General features: G+C 44.4%; 2 protein-coding genes across 2 annotated transcripts; both read left to right on the forward strand.

Moving 5' to 3' along the window:
- The first annotated feature begins 297 nt into the window (after nucleotides 1–297).
- LOC123399254 (GBF-interacting protein 1-like) lies at nucleotides 298–10898 on the forward strand. The gene is made up of 11 exons (XM_045093676.1): nucleotides 298–721; nucleotides 2801–2844; nucleotides 3256–3361; nucleotides 3695–3818; nucleotides 4699–5033; nucleotides 5131–5235; nucleotides 6855–7239; nucleotides 7954–8215; nucleotides 8664–8822; nucleotides 9200–9700; nucleotides 10077–10898. Exons 1-11 carry the CDS (start codon nucleotides 565–567, stop codon nucleotides 10368–10370), a joined length of 2472 nt encoding a protein of 823 aa, XP_044949611.1. The 5' UTR covers nucleotides 298–564; the 3' UTR covers nucleotides 10371–10898.
- Nucleotides 10899–14712: 3814 nt separating this feature from the next.
- On the forward strand, nucleotides 14713–20810 carry LOC123395438. Its single transcript, XM_045090437.1, has 2 exons — nucleotides 14713–16189; nucleotides 20262–20810. The coding sequence occupies exon 1, from the start codon at nucleotides 14914–14916 to the stop codon at nucleotides 16165–16167; it is 1254 nt and encodes a 417-aa protein (XP_044946372.1). The 5' UTR covers nucleotides 14713–14913; the 3' UTR covers nucleotides 16168–16189; nucleotides 20262–20810.
- The last annotated feature ends 1386 nt before the right edge of the window (nucleotides 20811–22196 follow it).

Consider the following 22196-nt stretch of genomic DNA (forward strand, 5'->3'; position numbering starts at 1 on the left):
CAACTATCTTACAATCATTGGAGGTGCCCTTATGTGTAGACGCCCTTATGTCTAGAATTTGTGGGAGTACACATCAATTTACACGCATTTCATTGGCACCTACGCAGCAATTTACACGCATTGCACTGGCACCTACCACTACATGTATCGGCGTTGAAATTACATGGATGCCATTGGGAAACAGAGGTCAGGAGCCGGAAAGTAAATTTCGTGCCACTGTTCCACCGAGGGAAAAGAAAGCAGCTGTGTCACTGTTCCCGTTCGCGAGCTGCCTGCCGCCGCCCCACACACAAACACAAACACAAACACAAACGGAGTCACACGCACATTCCTTTCCTTCGCTCCCCCACAAAACCCTCCCACAAATCTCTCTCCCTCCCTCCCTCCCACCTCCGCTTCTCTCTCCTCCTTTCCCCCTCCTCTCTCCCTCCGCTCTGCTCACCTCTCCCCGCCTCGTGATTCGCGTCCGTCCCTTTCTCGCGTTCGTTCGTGCGGGGACAGGAAAACCAGGGGGGCAGGGAGCGGCGGCGGCGGCGGCGGCGACAGGAGGAAGAGGGAGAGGCGATGGCGGCGGCTAGGGTTTCGATCCCGGCGGCGGTGCGGCGGACGATCCAGAACATCAAGGAGATCGCGGGGAACCACACCGACGAGGAGGTCTACGCCGCGCTCCGCGAATGCGACATGGATCCCAACGAGACCGCGCAGAAGCTCCTCCACCAAGGTATCCCCGCTTCCCCCCATCTTCTCCCCACCCTCCCTCCCTCCTCGATTTGATTCCGCGTGGAGCAGGCGGCCTGTCGCGTGCCGTTGGCGCGGTTAGGTCTCGGCGACGAGAAATGAGGGTTTCTCTCTGGTAGGTGGACGCAGGACGCGATATGCCTAGTACGCCTCTGACGGCGCCCGATTTGATGCGAGACTGGTTGGTTCTGTCTTCTAGCCTCTAGGGTTTGTGCTGTTTCCTCTCGTTATTTGATGTGCGTTGATTGCTGTGCCCGAGATCCTGTTTCAGAATACAACAACCGATGAAGAGTAGCAGAGCTTGGTGAAGCCATATTCTGAGTTTTTTTTCTCTCCTGTTGGATTCGGCTAGTTAGTTCTGTAGGGTTGCAATATCTATGGCGGATAAGGGGAGTAGTCGATACTACGTCGTGTATTGATTTTATTAGCGGAGACATGGTATCCTGTTTTGAAGGATAGCATTACTAGTATGTTTGTGGTTGCTTCCTGGATCTTCCAATCGCGCGCGTGTGTGTGTCGCGCGTGCGTCCGTGTGGTGCTTGTGGAGGGGGGGGGTGCTGTTTGGGTGTGTGGCTCTGGAAGAGTAGTTTGTGGCTTGCCTTAATTTGTCAGGCAGCAAAGCGTAGAAGCAACTCAAGTAAATATTTGATTCAAGCAAAGCAAATTAAACGTGGATACACAAACATTTGTACTTAAACAAGATATGTATGAAACAGTGAAACACGCAAGACATTGTCCTCTATGTTCAGTTTCACCTACAAGTTACAAATGATCATTTGAATTTTCATGCTGAAAATGGGTTTAGATAAAGGTGAAAAGAAACTGCAAAGCAACAATTATGGGGTCTTACTAGGCAAAATGCCTAAAGGGCAAGGCTGGGAACCTCATTAGAAACTCCTGTCATGCGAGGTAAAATGCATAGAGTTGCAAGGCTGTGGCGACATGGGGCAATTTTTTTTGACCTGAAAGTTGGATTAATTAACCTCCGGTTGCCACAAAGGTTACTATATCTCTGAGGCATTTGAGTTGAACCTAGATGTTTCTGCGAGTTAACGAGGCTGCCTCTGGTTGCACAACTATTTATGTCTGCTGCTTACTGTTTTTTATGATCACTTTTGTGTATTAGTTAGTGCCATTTGAAATTGCCTTTCTACATTAATTATCACCTTTGTATAAGTTTTTGGGTCTGTCTGCATACAGCCAGCCAATAAAAGCTAGCCCATTGTCTGTGTTTCAGTTTTTTGTTGTTGTGAAAATCTGAGTAAAGGCTAATCAAATAGGGACAAGTCTTCTGTTTTATTTCCATTGTTATTTTATGAATGGTATGTGTGTGTGTGCTTCTTGATTATGTTAGTTGAGGTCTTTAGGATTACTGCTAGTATTGTGTACACGTCAGCTAATTAGGGAACTCTTTACAATGCTGGAGTTTAACCCAGGGAGATGGTTTTGAAGATTCCAGATATCCATTGTGATTCATTTTCAAGATTGATATGTTGGACTTGTGGTAACGTGAACTTCGTTTGAGGCCTTGTCGAATGGAGTTAGCTTCAACTTAACTTTTATGTAGACTGCAAAAGCTTAAGTTTAGTATTTTTGCCTACAGAAAAAGTGTGTGTTTTTATATGTGCACCTGTGCAGAGCAGACCATTCTAATATCTTATTCGCTGGAGAGTGGATATCATGTTGAGTTAAAGTAACATTTTGGTTATTCAGTTTGTGATTGATCGATAGGATGAATGCGAGAATGTCTTGTAACATCACTTTCTCCCGATCCTACTGAGTGGAGTTCCAACCTCACTCTATATTTAGAACTGTCAGAGATTAAACTCAAAGCCTTTTTTCGTTTGTGAGAAAAGCTTATGTTCTTGTATGTAGAGAACGGGCCACTCTTATATCTTATTCTCTGGAGATATGTTGAGGTAAACAGAAGTAATGACTTGTTTGAGGTATCCCTTTCTTGCTTCGCTGCATGTCATATCACCAGTGTGTATTTATTGTCGCACATTTGATGCTAGACCTTTTTTGTATAATTGTACCTTAACAAGATCTCTGATTATTTCAGATACCTTCCATGAGGTGAAAAGAAAGCGTGAAAAGAAAAAGGAGGTAAGAGGACTCCCCCTATTTTGATGCTCGTATTGTTAGTGTGCCATACTTTCCTACATCTTTATCTGGTCTTTAATCTGTTTGCACAATAAGCTTCCATTATTAGTTGGTATGTCATTGCAAGATAATGATGATAAAAAATAGTTTTGTACAAGTATTATTGTGGCATGAGCTAACATGGGATGTTTGGCTCATTTCATCGGTGATACTCCCTACGTTCCAAATTAATCGAAGTCCTAGCTTTTTCCTAAGTCAAATTTGTTTAACTTGGCCAAGTCAACTGTATTGGTTTATAACAGCTACCACAGTACTAAGATGGGAATAAGATGCCATATAACATATTAACGTAGTTGCTATATGAGTACCCTTTTCTTTTGCGAAAGTTAACATATCCTTTTCTTTATCTTATAGAGCAACAAAGAATCTGTTGACCCCCGATGGAGACCTGGGACGCAGGGGCGAGGTGGAAAAGGTGGCCGTGGGAACTATTCTTCACGCCAATTAAACAACTCTAGTGGTAAATCTTGCATTACTCTGGAGAATGAAGTGCTGTAGCAAATATATAGATGTGGCATTCAGTTTTTGCTTTATGTCCAGTCTGATAACTATTTTTCTTAGAAATGAAGTGCCTTGCCTTTATAATGGCGACATATAAGCACATGATTGCTATTGCCCTTCCATTTTTCAGTGCAATGTGAATATGCATTTTAGAATTAGTAGGATTACATATCCATACATGATGCATCTATGTCTACCTACCTTCCTGTATCCATTTCAAAGTAGCCCAGAAGTGCAAACTAATTTACAATAAGCAATACTTTACAGTTAGTGAAATTTCCTCTTATTTTAGATGTCACCGTGAGAAATGCTCTTGCTGGAAAGGAAAATGACCTGAATCTGAGCATGGATAAATTTACTAGCCCTCCACCTGTCAATCCAAGCACAGAAACGAAGATATCAACTTCCATTTTAAGGTATTTACGTTGAAAAGGAACACCATTGAACATTTACTGTTCATTAAGTTCTGTTTTTTTTGGTTTGCCCTGTATATTGTATTATTATTTAGTTGAAAGTATCTTATTGGTGCCCTGTGCTCTTCTTAGTGTGGTCAGTTAGTATTCTGAAATTCATGACAATAAATACATGTATGTTTGGCAGAACTGCTTCCTTTCTTTTTTTTTTTCTTCGAAATGACATGGTGGTTCTCGGAGGCTACTATAATACCCACTGCATTTGAGAACAGGGTGTGTGGTTAGATGTTGCAACTAAGTATAATCATTTTTCTAATGTTTCTTGGATCACCTTGTATGTAGAGAAGCGTAGGACATTCATATTGTACCAGCAATTTTTACCAAAAAGCATGATCTTTTGCGAGTTTATACACCAGAAACAAGATAAGCATGACTAATATCAGTCATACAATGCACATGTGTGCATTTTCTATATTTTGAAATTTTACAAGTAGGCTTTACAAACCAAGCACGCGCACCTGAGGCTGGCCATAGTGGGGGTATCATAACTAGTATCATAACCTTGGGACTAGCAAACATGCTGATGTGGCACATAATAAATAACATAAGAGAGAGAGAGAGTTAGAGTAACATTCCAGTTCATGATACTATATCATAAGAGAGGGAGAGAGTTAGTAACATAGGTAGATACCGTATCATGTTAAATGCTATGCTACTATGTGTCATGCATGTCAATAAATGAGACCATCTATGATACTATGCACTATGAAGGTAGTATCATACCATAATATCATATGCATGATACTACTATATGATACTCCCCATTATGAGTAGCCTGAGTCCTGCTGCAGCTGTTTAAAAACGCAACTGACTTTTTTAACAGTTCGTCAGGTGGCTTATCCAATGGTCCATCACAACCTCTTGCTCCCGTGGTGAAATATTCTCAGGCTACTTGTCATTTGCCACCTTCAGATTCAAAAGGACCGGCAGATCTTAAAGGTACCGAAGAAGAGGTTGTCTTGGATTTAGGTTCACATGTAAACAACTCATCAGTTCAGGCGCTAGGAGTGGGTACATCTGTTTCAGACCCACTGCTTACGCCGCCCCTTCAACCCCACAGTCATGCTGGTGAGATCGTTGCCAAACATGCTGTCAGAAGTCAGCGGTCAGTAGGTGAATATAAGGTGGCTTCCGATGATGCATCAGCACTTCCGAAAGGTATATGTCTATATGCAGACACATTCTCCTGTTGGAACCAGTGACCCATAGTTTGGTTATCCTTTATGTTATTAACACATTTTCATGTGTTGTCTAGACACGCCTCAGTCTTCCGGTTCATCCTCTACTGTGCTACCATCTGGCAGCAGGCCATCTTCTAGCTACAGTAGTCGTTCACAGCAGCCAAGTGGCTCGCAGAAAGGTACTTTCGAACTCTAATATATGAGCATTCCTCTGCATTTCTTATTGCAGAACAGCTTGCGTCTATTGCAAGTTTCGCAACCAGTTCTATAAGTCGTGGGTTTATAGCATCACCATTACTGTTTTAACTTCAGATGCCACACCATAGAGGACATGCAGTTATCGAATCACTATTATGGTGGGAAATAGCAGTTGCTGTATATAATTTCTACTCCCTCCGTTCCTAAATATTAGTCTTTTTAGAGATTCCACTGCGGACTACATACAGATATATATAGACATACTTTAGATTGTAGATTCATCCATTTTGCTCGGTATGTAGTCTATAGTGGAATCTCTACAAAGACTTATATTTAGGAACGGAGGGAGTAGTAGATTATTTTTTGGACATGTAATTAGGCTTTCAGGCCAATATCGTTCTGGGATCTGTGTTGTTATATAGCTTAGTACTTGTTGCCATGACTCAAAACCCCTGAACTATTGTGCTTCTCCGTTGATGAAAAGATGTGAAAATGTCTTTTGCATGTTCTCCTAAGAAGACCCTGTATAAGGATCAGTGAAAATAATTCAAAGCCATCTGAACTATCATAGTTATCTCCTAAACCCCTTTCCTTCAATAGACACTGTTGTTTGTAATGCTACACTATATATGACTTACTATTTTGTTGCTAGACAAAGGAGATTCTTGACACCATTGTCAACTGTGCATGCTCCCAGTTGCTAGTTCTTATTGTCGTTTTTTAAGCATATCTAAGCAACTGGTCGAAGTTGAAGAAACCCAGGAACAAACACTCTTGTGCCTCCTGTTTCACATGTGGAGGTCTGGATTTGATTATCTGGCTCTTTGGTTCTCCTCTCTCCATGCAAGGAGAGGTGGAAATCTGCTAGATTAGGCCTTTTGTGTCCAGGAAGGCATGACTTGTATATGGTCTATGATATCATCTTATATATATATATATATATATATATATATATATATAATACTCCCTCCGTCCCAAAATAAGTGACGCAGAATCAGTACTAAATTAGTACAAATTTTGTACTAGTCAGTGACAGTTATTTTGGGGCAGAGGGAGTAGATGATTAGATCTGAATTGAAACCTACTGAAATAAACTTAAGTGTTATAATAAAGAGCTTCTACTTGGACCAGTAAATCGGTAACTGGACCGGTTTTACTAACCATAGTTTTTATGCCTTGTTCATATGGTTTATTACTGATCATGAGTGAGCCAGCATGCGATTGTGATATTAATAGGTTGTTCTCTAACTGATGCATGATTAGATTCTTTTTAGTTGATTTGCGTAATTCTTTCTACCGTGAAAGTGATGGCTTCTTTCTGCAAATAACAACATTCAACAATCAATCCTGATCACTTAACTTAATTCTTCGTTTCACCCCAACACTCATTTTTTCTATGTTCGCTTTATACCACACACTTACAGATTCTTTATAGCTGACTGCTACCTTCCAGACTAATAACAAAGGTTATTGGCTTTTTGTTTCTTACAATTTTTGTAGGCCATTGTTATAACAAAGGTTATATTTGGATGGAACTGTCCTTTGTTATTGAAAATCTTTCCTTTGTGTTACTAATCATTATACAAACTTTGTTATCTAGCTGTTCCAAATAAAGAGTGGAAGCCAAAACCAACGAACAAACCCGCCCAAGCTGAAGATGTTACCCGTGATGATGTAGCTGTTACTGTGGAGGTTGTTCCACAGTCAGTTCCTGCATCAACTTCCATTAATAAGGAAGATATCTCTTCGGGATTGGACAAAAGACTCGGTGATATGCAGTTATTCGACAAGCAGCATGTCATTATTCCGGATCATCTTCAGGTCACGGAGTCGGAAAAATACGGACTCAGTTTTGGCAGTTTTGGCACCAGTTTTGAACAAGCTCCGAGCTTTCCAAACGACCATGGGAGTGAGAAGAGCTCTGTATTGCCGGAATATGAATCATCACAAGATCTGGAGGAAGTTGCGGAAGAACCTCCTTCTAGGTTTGTATTTTAGTTCCGGTCTTTCATCTTATGCAATTTCAGGTTTAGTAAATCAGATGCTTATGCTTTTAACCAACATCAACAATCTCAGGTTTAGTAAACCAGTTGCCATTTTTTCCATACTTAATGATGGATTTGTGTGTGTGTGTGTGTGTGTGTAGTAAATGTTTGCTCTTGGAAGTGGGATTTTGTTAGCATATTTTATCCACATGTTGGTTAGCAATCAGGTAGAAATTAATGTGTGTGAATCCCATGGAGGAAATGCCAGCCCATGCCTTGATATTGTTGTGTGTGAATCCCAGTTTGTCAATCCAGATGCCGGGGGGAAATTAATGTGGAGTAGCGACCCCCCTAAAGTCCTTGGAACAAAATGGGCCTTTCAGTACAAATTTGCTTCTGAGAGGTTATGGAGGAAATGCATTTCATTTCTCTCTGCATGTTGGGCTTGCCATTTTCCCAAATATTTTCTTGTAGCTTTCTTGCAGTACATATATCTCAGCATATAAAAATAGCTATTGTGGTCCTCAACTAATATTAGTTTTTCACCATTTGCGTTTCTTGTGATTGATGTTATTTTCCGCGTCCGAACTGACATTTTTTTCGTTAGTTTCGGTGTGCAGTCAGGAAGTGTAGTAGCTTTCAGTTTACATGTCCTTGATAGTTTTTTGGCAACTTAATTCAGTCATTAATAGTTGTTTGGTAACTGAATTGCAGTCATCAGAGTGCATCCTCCACTGTTGAAGCGGCAGCTGAATCTGGTCAGCAGCAGCTGACTGCTGAAATGACTGATAATATCTCACCTCAAGAGGCGGATAATTTATCCAGTACTCCTAAAATTGCAGAATTTGATGAATCGAAGGACACAGCAGCTTCACCCATGCCCCAAGATTCTGTCCCGAATACGTACTCAACATTTGCAGTTCCACCGCAATCGCAAGGGAACCAGATTCCGTTACTAGAGACATCTGAATATCAGGCACGTGCTCCACTTATTTGACCTGTGCTTGTGATCATATATTTTCCATTCATATGAAAGTGGTATGATGCATGAGTGCAAAGTCACTTTCATCCCACTAGATTAATTTTAATTTTCTCTGTTTGAAGTTGCATGTTGCATCACTTTACATTCCTCTACTTTACTGGAAATATTATTCCCTAGCAAACAGCAGGCTTTCTAGCTGGCCTACATTCTTAACCTTAGCGCACTTGTTTACAAGCCAATTGTTCTGTCCCAAAGGGCTGATATGATTGTTGTTGGCCTTGGCCAACCTCCTATTTTCGTGGCGTGCTTCCCAACATGAGGTGCTCCAGAGTAGACTACCCTTTCTAACCTGCCACTCCATGCTATTCTGTCTCCTGTCTAATTGCTCTAATTTTGAAGTATAACACTGTTTTGATAAAATAGTGCAAAATTGCGTATACAGGTGCAACAACCAAACGATTTTTCAGCGAATTATTATACACAAATTTACCGGCCAATGGCTGATGCCGATGGCCATATTTCACCATTTACTGCTCCTGGAGTCGCGATCAAGTCTGGGAACATTCCAGTTCCGCCTTCTCAAACTGGCCAAACTCCAGAGGTTTGCACCTAGACCTTTCTACATATTCAGTTCTGTTGCAACTCAGTTGCTGAGCCTGTTGAAACCTTTGCCAATCGATGTTAATTAATCTATTTGGTTTAAATATATTGTTTGTTTAGTGCATCACCATGTTTTTTCATCCATTTCCTTAATTGCTTTTCATTCTCATAGTTAGATATGTCAAATATTGATGTTGTTTCTCTAGGGAGTCAGAATTTGAAACATGAATCTCATCCTGCAGATGACAGTTTGTTTTTAACAGCTGAACCTAGTAATTAATTTCGTATTTCCTTGCCTGCTTTTCTATGTTTCCTCTAAACACCTATAGTTTCCTATTTCAGTATACCCTTTTGACTATTCTCTTTTAACTACCACAGGAACTCAACTCAGTGATGCAGTCTTCATCTGGACCCACTCCACTTGCCACTCCAACTCCTGGAGCTGTTCCAAGTTCTATTTCTATTCCACAACAACCTCTTCCTATGTTCCGTCAGCCTGTGGGTGTACATGTACCCCATTATCAACCTAGCTTTATCCCGTACAATCAGTATATCTCTCCTTTCTATGTTCCACCACACGCCCTTCACCATTTCATGGGCAATGCTGCGTTTCCTCAAGCTCCTTCACCTGGAAGCATGTATCCACCTGTAAGTTCAGCTGTTGCACCTCCAGTCAAATACTCAACCACAGCATACAAACCTGGTGCCAACACTGGAAGCCAGACATATGCTGTAACGCCTGGTGCCTATGGAACATATGGTTCTAATCCATCAGTCTATACAAATAACAACGTGGTGGCAAGCGGAACTTCGGCAGAGAACGGTGATGTCAGTGGATCACAATTCAAAGAAAATAACATCTATATTGCCGGACAGCAGGTAAACGTATATGCATCTCTGTGAAATATGTACTTAACTTTCTTTGTGATATCTTGTTTCTTGGAAATTCCTTGCCATTGACGAGTAAAAGATACTATAAGATGTGTTTTGGGATTATTTTAGTTGAAGTACCTGCTTGGAGATGTAGTATATGGACACTTCATGTGTGGTTATTTGCATATTGGGTTGCTAAGAGCCATTCCGCTGTTAATGTTTGCCCTTTTAATGGCTTCACGTCCTAAATTTATGGCTTATTAGCTTGGACTGTGACGCAGTTGCACAATAACTAAGCTCTTTAAAAATACTTGCTGGTGTTACTTGGCAAATTCGCTGCTTGGCATGTATTTGTTTCTGACTGCTTGGTATATCTTGACAGAGTGAAGGCTCCACTGTCTGGATTCCTGCACCTGGGCGGGATCTATCTGCTCTCCAGTCTAGCTCCTTCTATGGCCTGCCTCCACAGGGGCAGCACCTGGCATTTGCCCCTGCCCAAGCTGGTCATGGCGCCTACGGAGGGATGTACCATCCAGCACAGACTCTTGCTGGAGCTGCCGTGCATCCTCTTCTCCAGCCATCGCAGACAATTGCTGGAGCTGTTGAAATGGTTGGGCCGCCTGCCAATGGTTATCAGCAGCAGCAACATGCTCAGATGAACTGGGCTAACTATTGACCACAGCCCGTATATTCTTGCGAGTAGCCACCATAGGATGAACAAAGAGAGCAGTCATTTGTTGGATACCTCAAAAGTGTTGGTAAAGGAAGTTTTCAAGAGTTTTCAGCATAGGGGGTGCCTGATCAAGAGTGTATATATCATCAAGCATGGGTGATTTGCAGGGAAGGGTTGCAGATTCCCAGATGGTCTAAGTGTTTGTTCGTCACTGGTTTGATTTGTAGCAGGAACTGACCATTATGTTAGACAACGAGGGTCTATGCAGGTACCTGTTCTTTTGCCTCACACCCCCACATCGTTTTAAGTTTTGCTGCAAGAAAGTTCCGAGCTTCGTCTCTCTTGAGGTAATAGATGCTCTGGACTTCGGAGTCATGGTATGGAAGTGAGCTAGGGGGATTTTCATTCTTTCCGCTGCTTTACATGTAAAGTAGTAAATTTTGGTGCTACGAGGACATGTCTGTACTGTTTGTACTTGGGTGTAATATGAACAGTAGTATAAACCAATCCCGAAGTTGCAGCAAAGCTTTATTTCTTTTGTGTTTTCTGATATTCGGTTTAGCAATAACATTCTGACGGACGTACCAACGAGGTTTTGACGGTTGATGTTCTGCATGGTCCTCCTACAATAAAACCAGAAGTGATTACTAACTGTACTGCGAATAGGACAGGAAGGTTGTCAAATTGAGGTACTCCCTCCGTCACGGTTTAGAAGACACGTTTCTCTGGGACCAAGGTAGTTACTGATTGGTTGTGAGATGTAGTAGGTGTAGATGTTAATGCGATTAATCGACTGAGAAAATACTAGTATTAATGCGTGAGCAAATTAGGAGGGCGCATGCATGAGTAGTGTTAATTAATAGGAGTAATTGTTTTCGTGCCTTAAACCTTGTCTACTTTAAAAACGCACGTAAGTTTAACTGTGCTTTCTAAACCGTGACGGAGGAAGTAGTGAAATCGGGTTAACATGAAATCAGGATTGGTAACAGATTTTTGTTAAAATAATTATGAAATTAGTTTTGAGCAAAATTTACTTGGTCAATTCCAGGTTTTTGTGGTGCAAATAACAATAATCACACACACACACACACATATATATATCAGTTATACCACTAGTTACTCGATTTTGGCTCTAGGAAATTCAACTACATAAAAACGTCATCCCAATTTTTTGGTCAAAGACCATTGACCGGGGTATTTTGGTCATTTCACTCTGGTCAATGGGCTTACATACGATGGCGATTGGCGAGTCGCACTATCCATTACGATGGCGAGTTGCATTTTTGAGCATCAATTTAACGAAACGACGCACTTTTGAGTAACTTGTAGTGGCAAAATGAAGCAGTGTGACACAACTAAAGGCAAAACAGATAAAACCCCAACCCTTGTGTCCGTAGATAATTTTGGTCAAGGGCTGTATTGAATGATCACAAAAAAGCATAGGTATACGGATGTGAATGAGAACAATTCTTTTTTAGGCACTGTACGATTTTTTTAGAATTGAAGGGGTTTGGAGGGGATTAGGAGGGATTAAATCCCCTATAAGTCAAATTCCACCTCAATTTCCTCCAATCCTTTTCAATCCTCTCTTTGGTGGGATTAACCAAACAAGCCCTTAGGTATAATCAGAATAGTTCTTTAGTCGCAATATCACAAGAATTAAGAACAACTCCAACAGGGCGACTCATTTCGTCCGTTTGGATCCGTGCGGACAAAAACTTGGCCCAGCCGTCGCCGTCCGCTTGGGTCCTTGCGAACAAAAACTTGGCCCAACGCGTCGATCCTAACTTACGTGTGTTCGTTTTTTGTTCGCCTGTCGACCTATTCCCGACCCAATTTTGAGCCTGATTTGCGTCGGCGCGAATACGAAGCGGACGCGCGCCTACTCCCCTTCCTGTCCCGCAAGTAGGTGACAAAGCATCCACTTTTTCCCTTTATTTTCCTCAACCCCCCCCCCCCCCCTTCGCTCCCGCGCCCGCTCCCATCGCCATGGAGGAAGACCTCGAGGCCGCCGCCGCTATCACCTCCCTTGCCTTGTCCGACGCCACCGACGAAGCCAGAGGCAAGCCCCGCGTCCCCCGCAAGGCCGCCCGTCGCCCAAGAAGAAGAAGAAGGAGTTGACGTTCGAGGAGCGGGCCGTGGAGTCGGCCAAGAGGAAGGACTGGAGGCACGCACAGGATGCAAGGGGCGAGGCAATTGCCGCCGCCACCATCGCCGTCACCGCGCAGCATGAAGACACCAATGCCCGGGTGGAGGCGACAACGAGGGAGGCCTTGTAGTATCTAGGGGTAAACACTAGCCAGCACGGGCTTTTCGCCGCCGTTGCCGCGGCTGCGGCCAACACGGTCTCGTCAGCATATCCTCGGATGATGCTGCCGGAGTCGCCGCGCGCGTCTTTCACGCAGCCGATTCCCGGCTTCCACGCCTACCCGCAAGGAAGCCGCTTCTCGGGGGAATGCTCACCGGAGGTGAGCATCATGGCCCCTTCCACGCTCGCGCCGGTGACCATCGACCTCAACGCCACGTCAGTGGTAGGCGGATCATCGTTTGGAGGCATGAGGAAACGCCATCGTGAGATGCCAGCCGACATGCTTACCGGCACCCGCACTCTGTACGTCGGAATGCCGGCGGCCGTCGATGACGACACGGCCAACCGTTTCCTCGAGAACATGAACTTCGAAGGCGGTGTGACGGCGGCTGGTGCTTACTCCGCGGCTGCGTACGATCCCGATGAGACCCAAAGCCAGGACGGCCGAGCGCCATTCACACAAGCCACCAATGATCCACATGACGCCTTCATGCAAGATCAATTCAGCCTAGACGGCTTCCCGCTCGACCATGAGTTCTCGGAGGACTACAACCTTGAGGAGGAGGAGGAGGATGACATGGACATCGACGGGGAGCCTTTGTTCGAGGAGGAGCTCGCCAACAAAACTGCTGCTGGGGCGAAGCCAAAGCACTAGAATAAGCGGACGAAGGCATACACGCCGACCGAGGACAAGCTTCTTTGTGAGTGTTGGAGGGACATTGGGCAAGACCCGAAGGTCGGCGCCGAACAAAAGTGGTCAGCCTTATGGACTCATGTTAATCGTGAGTTCCATGAGCGCAAGAAGTTTCCCGCATACCAAATGCAAAGCAGGCGTGGATGGGTGTCATTTTCGAAGCATTGGAGGGTGATTCAACAAGAGTGCAACAAGTTTTGTGCCACCTATGAGAGCATCAAGGCACACCCGTGAGCGGCCTCGGCATCCAAGACATGGTATGCATGCCCTCTCATTCCCTTTTGGTGCCACACATTTTTCCCGTGGATTGCATGTCCGTTTGACCACATATGCTTCCTTGGTTTGAATTGTAGGTGTTTCAAGCTTTGAAGGCATTCAAGGTTCAACACGACAGCAAGGACTTCCATCTTTCTCATTGTTGGACTATCATCAAGGGGTAGGAGAAGTTCAAGAAGCAATATGCCGCCCTCTTGGCGCGTGGGGGGGGGGGGGGAAGAAGCTGTGGAGGACCATGGTGACGGCAAGAAGGCCCGACCGCGGGGGAAGACCAACTCGAAGAAGGAGGACAAGCGGGATGCGGCGTCGATTGCCTTGCTTGAAAAGGTGGTGGGCATGATGAACAAGAAGGACTAGAGGGAGGAGAAGCGCCGACAAGAAAAGGAAGAGCAAATGAATGCCTTCATGAAAATCCAAAGGAGGAGGCTCGAGATGGACGCGGAGAGGCAAGCCAAGATACTTGAGTTGGAGGAGGGGAATCAAGCCAAGATGCTCGAGATCGAGGACACGAATGCCAAGACCAAGGTGAAAGAAGTGACCCTCGCAAGCACGAAGACGGGCGTGGAGATCATGAAGGTTGATCTGAACACCGTGTCGCCTAGGAAGAGGCTATGGTTCGAGAAAATGCAGGCCGAAATGCTCAAGTTCGACCAGCTGTGATCTGCGATGAAGATCACAATCCCTTTTTTGTATGCCGACAAGTGTGCTGGCATAACCACGTGCCGACATGACGTGGTCGAATTCCCGCCCCTTTTAGTGTGCTGGCATATGTGATGGTCGCTGGCAAATGTGCGAGTATGAACTGCGTGGTGGTTTTCTATAGGCTCGCAATGTATTTCGGTCGCTGGCATGATGCGAACATGAATTCTTGAACGTTGGCATGAGGCCTTTTTAATCTAAATGTGCGGACATAAATGAGTCGTCCGCGTTGGATGCACGACCGACCAAAAAGAAAAGCGACCAGACGCGGAGCGGGCTATCACCAAACGGATAAAAAACGAACAAAATTGTAATCTGTTTGGGTCGGCCGGTTGGAGTTGGTCTAAGGAGAGCATTTCAAATTTCATATTTCGAAGAGAGTTCATCCAAGGTGAGTGGTGTGTCAAGTTCAAAATATAAAGGTGAGTGGTGTGGTCAACAATACTACTGTACTCCTTCCCAAAGCCTGATCCAAACGTACTCTGTCCCTGCTACCACGCTCCTTGGGTACAAAAGAACACCGCCCTCTGTCCCTCACTGCTACTGCTCCTTCCTTGCAAAGCCAAACCATGGCCGGACCATCTCTCCCGACGCCACCGGTGGTGGAGGAGCCACAGACGGGGGCTGCCAAGTCGGCGACGACGGTCGATGCCCTCCCCGTGGACAGCCTCCGCAACATTCTCGGTCGCCTCTGCCTCGCCGACCTTCTCCGTGCCGCCCTCGCCTGCCACCGCTGGCGCCGCGTCGCCGCACGCTGCCTCCCCCGCTCCGCCCCTCTCCTCGGCTACTTCTTCCACCCAACGGCCACCGGTTTGCCGCCGCCCATGAACACGCGATCCAGGGACATCGACACCCCCGCCGTCTTCGCTCCCTTGGACGCCTCCGCCCCAAAGCTCTCCGTCGACTTCGCTCCGGGGGCCTCCCGCTACGAGCTCCACGACTGCCACCAGGGCCTCCTGCTTCTCGAGCCCCTCGGGTCGCTCCCCAAGGGCATCCTCCCACGCCTCCTCGTCATCGACCCGGCCACCCGCCGCCGCGTGCTCCTCTCGCCGCCGCCGCGCGACACGGCGCACGACGACCACCGCTGGCGCCGCTCCAGGCACTACGTCGGCTCCGCGCTTCTCTCCCGCGCGCACCCGAGCAAGCTCTGCTTCGAGGTCGTGTGCGTCTCCGTCGACGGCGGGCACCCGCGCGCCTGGGTCGCGTCCGTCGACGACGGCCGATGCAGCTGGCGCACGCTCCCCCGGACCATGGAGTTAGAGGTCGATTTCGACCCTTGGTTGTTCGAGTCGCGCTGCGTGCACGCCGCCGGGAAGCTCTACTGGCACATCTGCAACTCCTACCGCATGCTCGTGTTGGACCCTGCGACGACGCACCTGTCCTACATGCTGGCGCCGGCTGTAGTGTCGGACCATTTCTGCACGTACCGCGTGGGAGAGACGCCGGAGGATGGGCGTCTGTGCCTGCTGACCGTGGGACGTCGTTCGCGGCAGCTGCAGCTCTGGGTCCGCGGGTTGGCCAGGGGGAGCGACAACGGGTGGATTCTGGAGAGGGAGATGCTCAACATGCGCGTGGTGTGGGACGCAGTGCCAGGCCTGCCCAATGACCTGGGCCACAGGGTGTTCAGTGTCTGGCCCAGCGACCTGGACGCAGGGCGCACCGGCAAGGTGTTCATCAGAACCATGGGATATGGGCGCTACTCCGTACACCTGGACACCGCCAAGATGGAGCGCCTGCACACCAAGCATGGCAAGGAGTACGGCCACCCGATCTACGCCTACTTCCTCGCGTGGCCGCCTGCCTTCCTCGCTCCAGAATGCTGACTTCCCTCCCGGTGATTGATTGGTAAAACCTCCTTTCCTCTTCATGATGCCACTCATCGATGTTGCTTGATGACGTGCTTAATTCCTCAGATCATTTCCTATGTGGCCGCCTTGAGGTTTCGATACATGCTGGTGGCAACTATTGTAAAGCGATCATTCCAAATACATGTCTGTTTTAGAGTTTCTAGTCACGATTTATTTCTCGATTCCTCTAGGTTTCGATATATGCTCGTGGTAGAAGGTCCAAATATATACTTTCTTCCTCTGCATGGTTCATAGTCTCTAGCTACACTGCACACATGTCATTGCTATCCTGGTCTGTCATACTTCGCATGCCAAAGCTTTTGCGATTCGATGGAGTTTAAAATCAAAAACCAAATTTGTGGTAGGTTTTAGGGAATTTTCAATAAGTGCTAATTTTTCGGAACCCTAACCCGAATTATGGCAGCTTTACGCTATTTGCTCTTTTAGTTAGGGAAGCGTTACGGATCAGACTACTGATCCGATATGTTTTACCAGACTAGTCATTGACCGTATGATGAGAAGCATGATGGCCATCAGATTTGGCTGTACAGCCCCACATGTGCTGCCGATGTGTGTTGGATTGCTTCCTTAAAAACTGTGCCTATTAATTTATTTGCATGCATGATTTCACATTAATTGCAATCAATTTGTTTCCAAACAACCACCCTATTAAATTAAGGCATATCGAATTGAATAGGCGCCATGATAGGTGCTTCCATGCATGCGATTTGTTTCCGTACAATTTGTTTTCATTCCTTATTTTGAGTGTAAGTTTAACCGCCTCTAAAATAATATTCTCTTTTTTTGGTCAGCTTCAAAAATTGTTTCCGTGGAAAATACAGATTGCTTCCATCCTGGTCTTCTAAATAATGAAGAACCTTCCTTCGAGTTAGAAATTGGTCTTCTAATAGAAAAGATTCCTTCCTTAGAGTTAGAAATTGTTTGCTTCGATAGGTAGATTTTTTTTGCTTCCACGGAAACTGATGTTTGCTTCGATCTAGTTCGATCATATTTGTGTCCAATGCAATCACACAAAAATATGTTTCAGACAACTAGAAAATTATTTCAATTGTTGAGGAATTAGCTTCCATTTTTAGGTCGTGCAGTATGCTTCCATATGTGAAAAATTGTCTCCAATTCAAGTGTAATTTCAATTTGCTTCTTATCTAGAATATCTTGTTTCAGTTGACCAACAAGATTACGTCCAACACATTTGAGTTTGTAGTTCGTTTACAACATAGAAAATAATATGCTTACTTCTTCAAAGAGACAAAATAATCTGCTTACAAAGAAAAATAGGGTTTACTTCCCAAGATACTTTCTCAGATCTACATTGCCTCCAAAAAGAGAATAAATTTTGACATGAAAGAAAATATTGTTGATTTTTTCTTATCCAATGAAACAATGCTTCCAAAGGAAATAGTATTTGCTTCTTACGATGTCAGAATTCGCTTCTATGTACAATGAGCGTCGAGGATGCAGTAGTGCGCGCCGATCGTCCCTCCTTCGACTTGGATGATCACGTCCGGCTCCCCCTTGCCGTAGCCGACTTGCTGGAAGAGCGGCAGGCTGAAGGACGGTGTCGGTGGCGGGTCGTCGAAGGTGAGGAAGTCGCCGCAAACGTCGATGGCGCACTCGATCTTGAGGTGGTCGCCGACGACGTAGCGCGATCCGGCATGGAGGTGGCTCCTCCTGGCAACCTCGCCGGTGCCCCAGGCGCACGTGTCCTCACTGCTGGCGTCGAACAGGATCAGGTCCTTCTCGCGGAACAACGACACCGTCTCGCCGGTGGTCTGGTTGACCAGCTGGATTCAATAGATGGAGGATGAGAAAACCATGCAAGATCCAATGGGGTTAGCATCGGTGGAGTAGACTAGGGCTAACCGTGTTGTTGGGGTGGAGGGGGGAGCGAAGGAGGAACCTGCGAGGTCTCGTCGACGGGCAGTGAGGTCGCATCATGGAGTCCCGTCGTTGGCTGGCTGAGTCACGACGAGGCGGCGGCAGCGCAGCGGATTGGATGAGCGCGAGTTCGCGGCGAGCCGAGAGAGGTGGGAAGCAGAGCTCATCAGGGCCGGTGGTTAATGTCTGGTTCGGTGGCGAGAGATTAGGGGAGGGGATGGCGTGCGGGGATATGGTGGAACCGTTTTTTCTTTCCTTTTTTTTTCATCAATACGAGAGAAATCTGGAACGTTAAATTCGCAACGAATCGACGGGCATCGAGTTGTCTGACGAGGGCGTTCCTTCAGACTATAGATGTAAAGCGTTTACCTTTTAGTTACTTACAGTGTGGCTGGGGCAGGCCGCTTGTCATAAGTAGATGTTAGCTTATAGACACGGCCTCTAGAATTCCAAAATGCAGGTTCATTCTTATATTGTTTTGAAAAGAAGGGTGATTAATTGTTAAGTGAATTGAAGGTAAAATGTCTTTACATAATGGGAATTTTATGAATTTTATATGCTTTTCTGATTGTTTGGAATCAAACCTTTTATTTGTGTTTTCCTTGTGCCAAAAGAATTGATCTTGTGTGTTATGGGTATTGTACGAACAAATACTTCATTAATGGCCATAGCACAGTTGCAACATACACAGCGAATTAGTATGTGGGAGTGGGATTATGTGCATGAAATCTGCCAATCGTTGAGAGTTATACTCCCTCCGTTCCTAAATATAAGTCTTTCTAGAGATTCCATTAATAGAGTACATACGGATGTATATAGACATATTTTAAAGTGTAGATTCACTCATTTTGCTCTGTATGTAGACTCTTAGTAAAATTTCTTAAAAGACTTATATTTAGGAACGGAGGGAGTACATGTCAGCAGGTTTTATGGTTGCAACATGATTGTTAACTACTCCCTAGTTCTCTCCAACTACAGTTATTATGGTACGGAGGGAGTACTTTTGAACAGTACTTGTGCTTGCTTTTTTAAATTTCTCATAGTAGTTGTGGGCAAGGTTGATAGATATAATTTGTAAAAACATATGTGCTGCATGCACCTTGATTTGTTGAATGAATCAAATATTGCTACATCCAACGACAATTAATATGGATCAAAGGGAGTATTCGTTATAGCCCTTAAGAACTAGAACGAATAAAATAAACATTTGTACTTGTTCTACCAAGTGATTGCAGCAATTCACAATTAGCTAAACTCTGCCTGAAACAGGAGAGAGCTGGAAATAACCATAATGGTTCCCTAAAATTTGGTCACTTAGAAGAGCAAAGAAACCTTAATGTTGTCAATCGTCTCATTAACCCTTAAGTAGTTTTTGTTTTCCATTGAAATACCTTATATTTTTAATTTTTGATTGCTTAAAATTATTAAATGCTGTTAGCCGTCTTTTGCTTGTACACGGGCTTAATGTTTGTAATTGCAGGCAAAATTGACAAATTTAACCCATGAGCCAAAAGATTTCACAAACTGAACTATGTTTGAAAAAATTTCACCCAGCTGACCCTTTTGCGTGGCGCCTTTATCTTAGGCGCCACACTTCACTTTGTGGCGCCCGACATTACGTTGTGTGACGCCTGAGACCTAGTGTGACGCCTAAGGCATAGACGCCACAATACACTGTGTGACGCCTAGGACAAAGGCGTCACACAGTGTAGTGTGGCGCCTGACTGTCGGGCGCCACACAAAAGGGTTAGCTGAGTGAATTTTTTTCAAAAATAGTTCAGTTCGTGAAATCCTTTGGCTTCTGGGTTAAATTTGTCAATTTTGCCGTAATTGCAGTTTGCTTGTACACAGACATGGCTTAATGTTCTGAACAGCAATATACTGGTACATACTCTAGTAGTTTTTCATTTTAACAAACCACCCAATTGACAACACTTTTCAGTTCACCTGAAATTGTGCAAACTCTCGGAAAAATCTTTCAGAAAATCTTTTATTGGAAGAGCGAGTACTCATGCCTGTTTCAGTTTTAACACCATCTACATAAGCTTAAATTTCCTTTTGCTTATCAGTTTAGCTTTTGTCTGATGGCCTTCCAATATGTTCATGGTGTGATATAATGGTTCGATCCCCAGCAAATTTTGTGGCTTATATCTGCAATTTATGTGAATCAGGTTCCTGACTTCTGAGATGCGGAATCAGCACAGTTTTTGTTTGAAGTCGGCTTGAATCCTATCACCTCTGGGCTCACTGATGCCATGTTCACCTTCACTCAACGCAAGAGGAAGAAGCCCTCCTATTACCTTGTTAATTTAGGGGCTGTTTTGTTCCCAGCCTAAGGTTGCCACGCCTAACCTTAATCATGCCACATACCTTAGGTATGTGTTTGGTTCATTGTCATATTTATGGCTTGTCACACTTTTCTAGTTATATGGTCCACATGTCATACACTTATTTTTTACCAAATCTTGACACACTTGTGATGTCCATTTTGTTGCCATACTTTTTGTGACAGCCACACTTTGTCTAAGATTAGTTGTGACAAAGTTAGTCATGAACCAAATAGGCCCTTAGACTATCTAAGCAATGTCGCCAGCTCCTATATTTGTATTTTATCTATGCATCATTTGGACTTGATATTCTCAAGACTGTTATCTAAGCATCATTTGGACCTGATATTCTCACGACAGTTATGTAAGCATGCCAGTAGGCAGTAAGATTTATTGCGCTTTTGACTATTAACATTCTATTCTCCTGATTTGTTGGGCTGCATGGTTGTCTAACGTGGACACGCAACCAGATTTAACCGTATGCGTAGGTACAGGTCCAAGTTTTCAATCTAGGTAGTTCGAAGTTCTAGCTTAGTTTCAAAAAAATAAAAATAAAATGCTTTCTATCTTAGTTTCAGTACTGCTCTTGAGCGAATTTGTATAGCTCGTGCATATATCTTTAGCATTCAGCAGAATATGTAATTTTGTGTTGGCCGGGAAATAGGTAGTATGCCCTTGTGTTTGTATCCTGCCGCGAGCCAATTTTGTTCGTCGGGAAACAGACCACGTAAAGCTATGCTCAGTTAGTTTGGCAGTCTTGGGCAGAGAATGGCGTTTTGGAGGCCGAGCTCCACGGAGGCCTTTATTTTTGAAAAATTTAAATTCAAATTTTTATGGTTCAAAAAATTCTGAAAAAAATATGCATGTATGTAAGGATGTAACCGACATGTGTGTAAAATTTTAGGTCAAAATACTTTAAAACGTGATCTGTATAAAAAAACAAACTTATGGTCTGAAATGATGAATAGTAACATGTGTTAAACAGCCTCAGATTTGTCTTTTTTGCACAGCCCTCATTTCAACGTATTTTGTTCTAAAAATTTACACACTTATGTATTATATCTTCATTTATCTATGTATTTTTTTTCAGAATTTTTTGAAACATTAAAATACAAATTTTCACTAACTTTGAAGTTTGAATTTAAAGGCCTACAGTGAGTTCGGGAGCCAAAAGCAATATTCGGTCTTGGGCATGCCTTTATACTTTGCTTGGGAACCAAAGGGAGACAGTTTCCTATCTGGTGTAAGTTATCGCTTTACTCATCGAAAAGAAAAGTTATGGCTTTACAGTTTTCACTGTGCAAGTAAAAGCTGAGTAAAAGAAGGAAAAAAACAAGGGTCTGTGGTCTACATACTGCAGGATTGGACGTAGGGCTGACCGAAAGTAAAGGATGGTGCGGGACAGAGAGCAGTTGAACTTGAAGGCTTTTGAATCTCTCTTCCCATAGCACATTGTTTGTACATACTACAGACGCTTTCTGTTGTTGGCCAGCAATGCAGTTTCCAGTTTGGTGAAAGTCTCATTTACGTAGCCAAAGCTGAGGAGAAAGCAAGGATTTCCTGTCCCCATGCTGCACAACTGGACAAGACGCGGAAGCTGTGTGTTTGCAAGGGTGATCCCTCGTCCTTGTCCTTGGCCAGAGTCAGACGATTACTCATGGCGCTACAAAACCGGGCCCAGACAGGAGTAAATCATTTTGACATGGCTGCAACATAAAAGCATGATAGCCGCTGCAAGAAAAATATATATATATACAGAGAGAGCATAATAACCGATGG

Source organism: Hordeum vulgare, chromosome 5H (assembly GCF_904849725.1).
Source record: "Hordeum vulgare subsp. vulgare chromosome 5H, MorexV3_pseudomolecules_assembly, whole genome shotgun sequence".
In the NCBI taxonomy this organism is placed as follows: domain Eukaryota; kingdom Viridiplantae; phylum Streptophyta; class Magnoliopsida; order Poales; family Poaceae; genus Hordeum; species Hordeum vulgare.

Bases quoted from the DNA above. Each gene is read 5' to 3' on its own strand.
- LOC123399254 (XM_045093676.1), top strand. From the start codon at position 565: ATGGCGGCGGCTAGGGTTTCGATCCCGGCGGCGGTGCGGCGGACGATC. The intron at 2,845-3,255 runs GTAAGAGGACTC...TTTATCTTATAG, and splicing joins AGCGTGAAAAGAAAAAGGAG to AGCAACAAAGAATCTGTTGA. The intron at 7,240-7,953 runs GTTTGTATTTTA...ACTGAATTGCAG, and splicing joins GCGGAAGAACCTCCTTCTAG to TCATCAGAGTGCATCCTCCA.
- LOC123395438 (XM_045090437.1), top strand. From the start codon at position 14,914: ATGGCCGGACCATCTCTCCCGACGCCACCGGTGGTGGAGGAGCCACAG.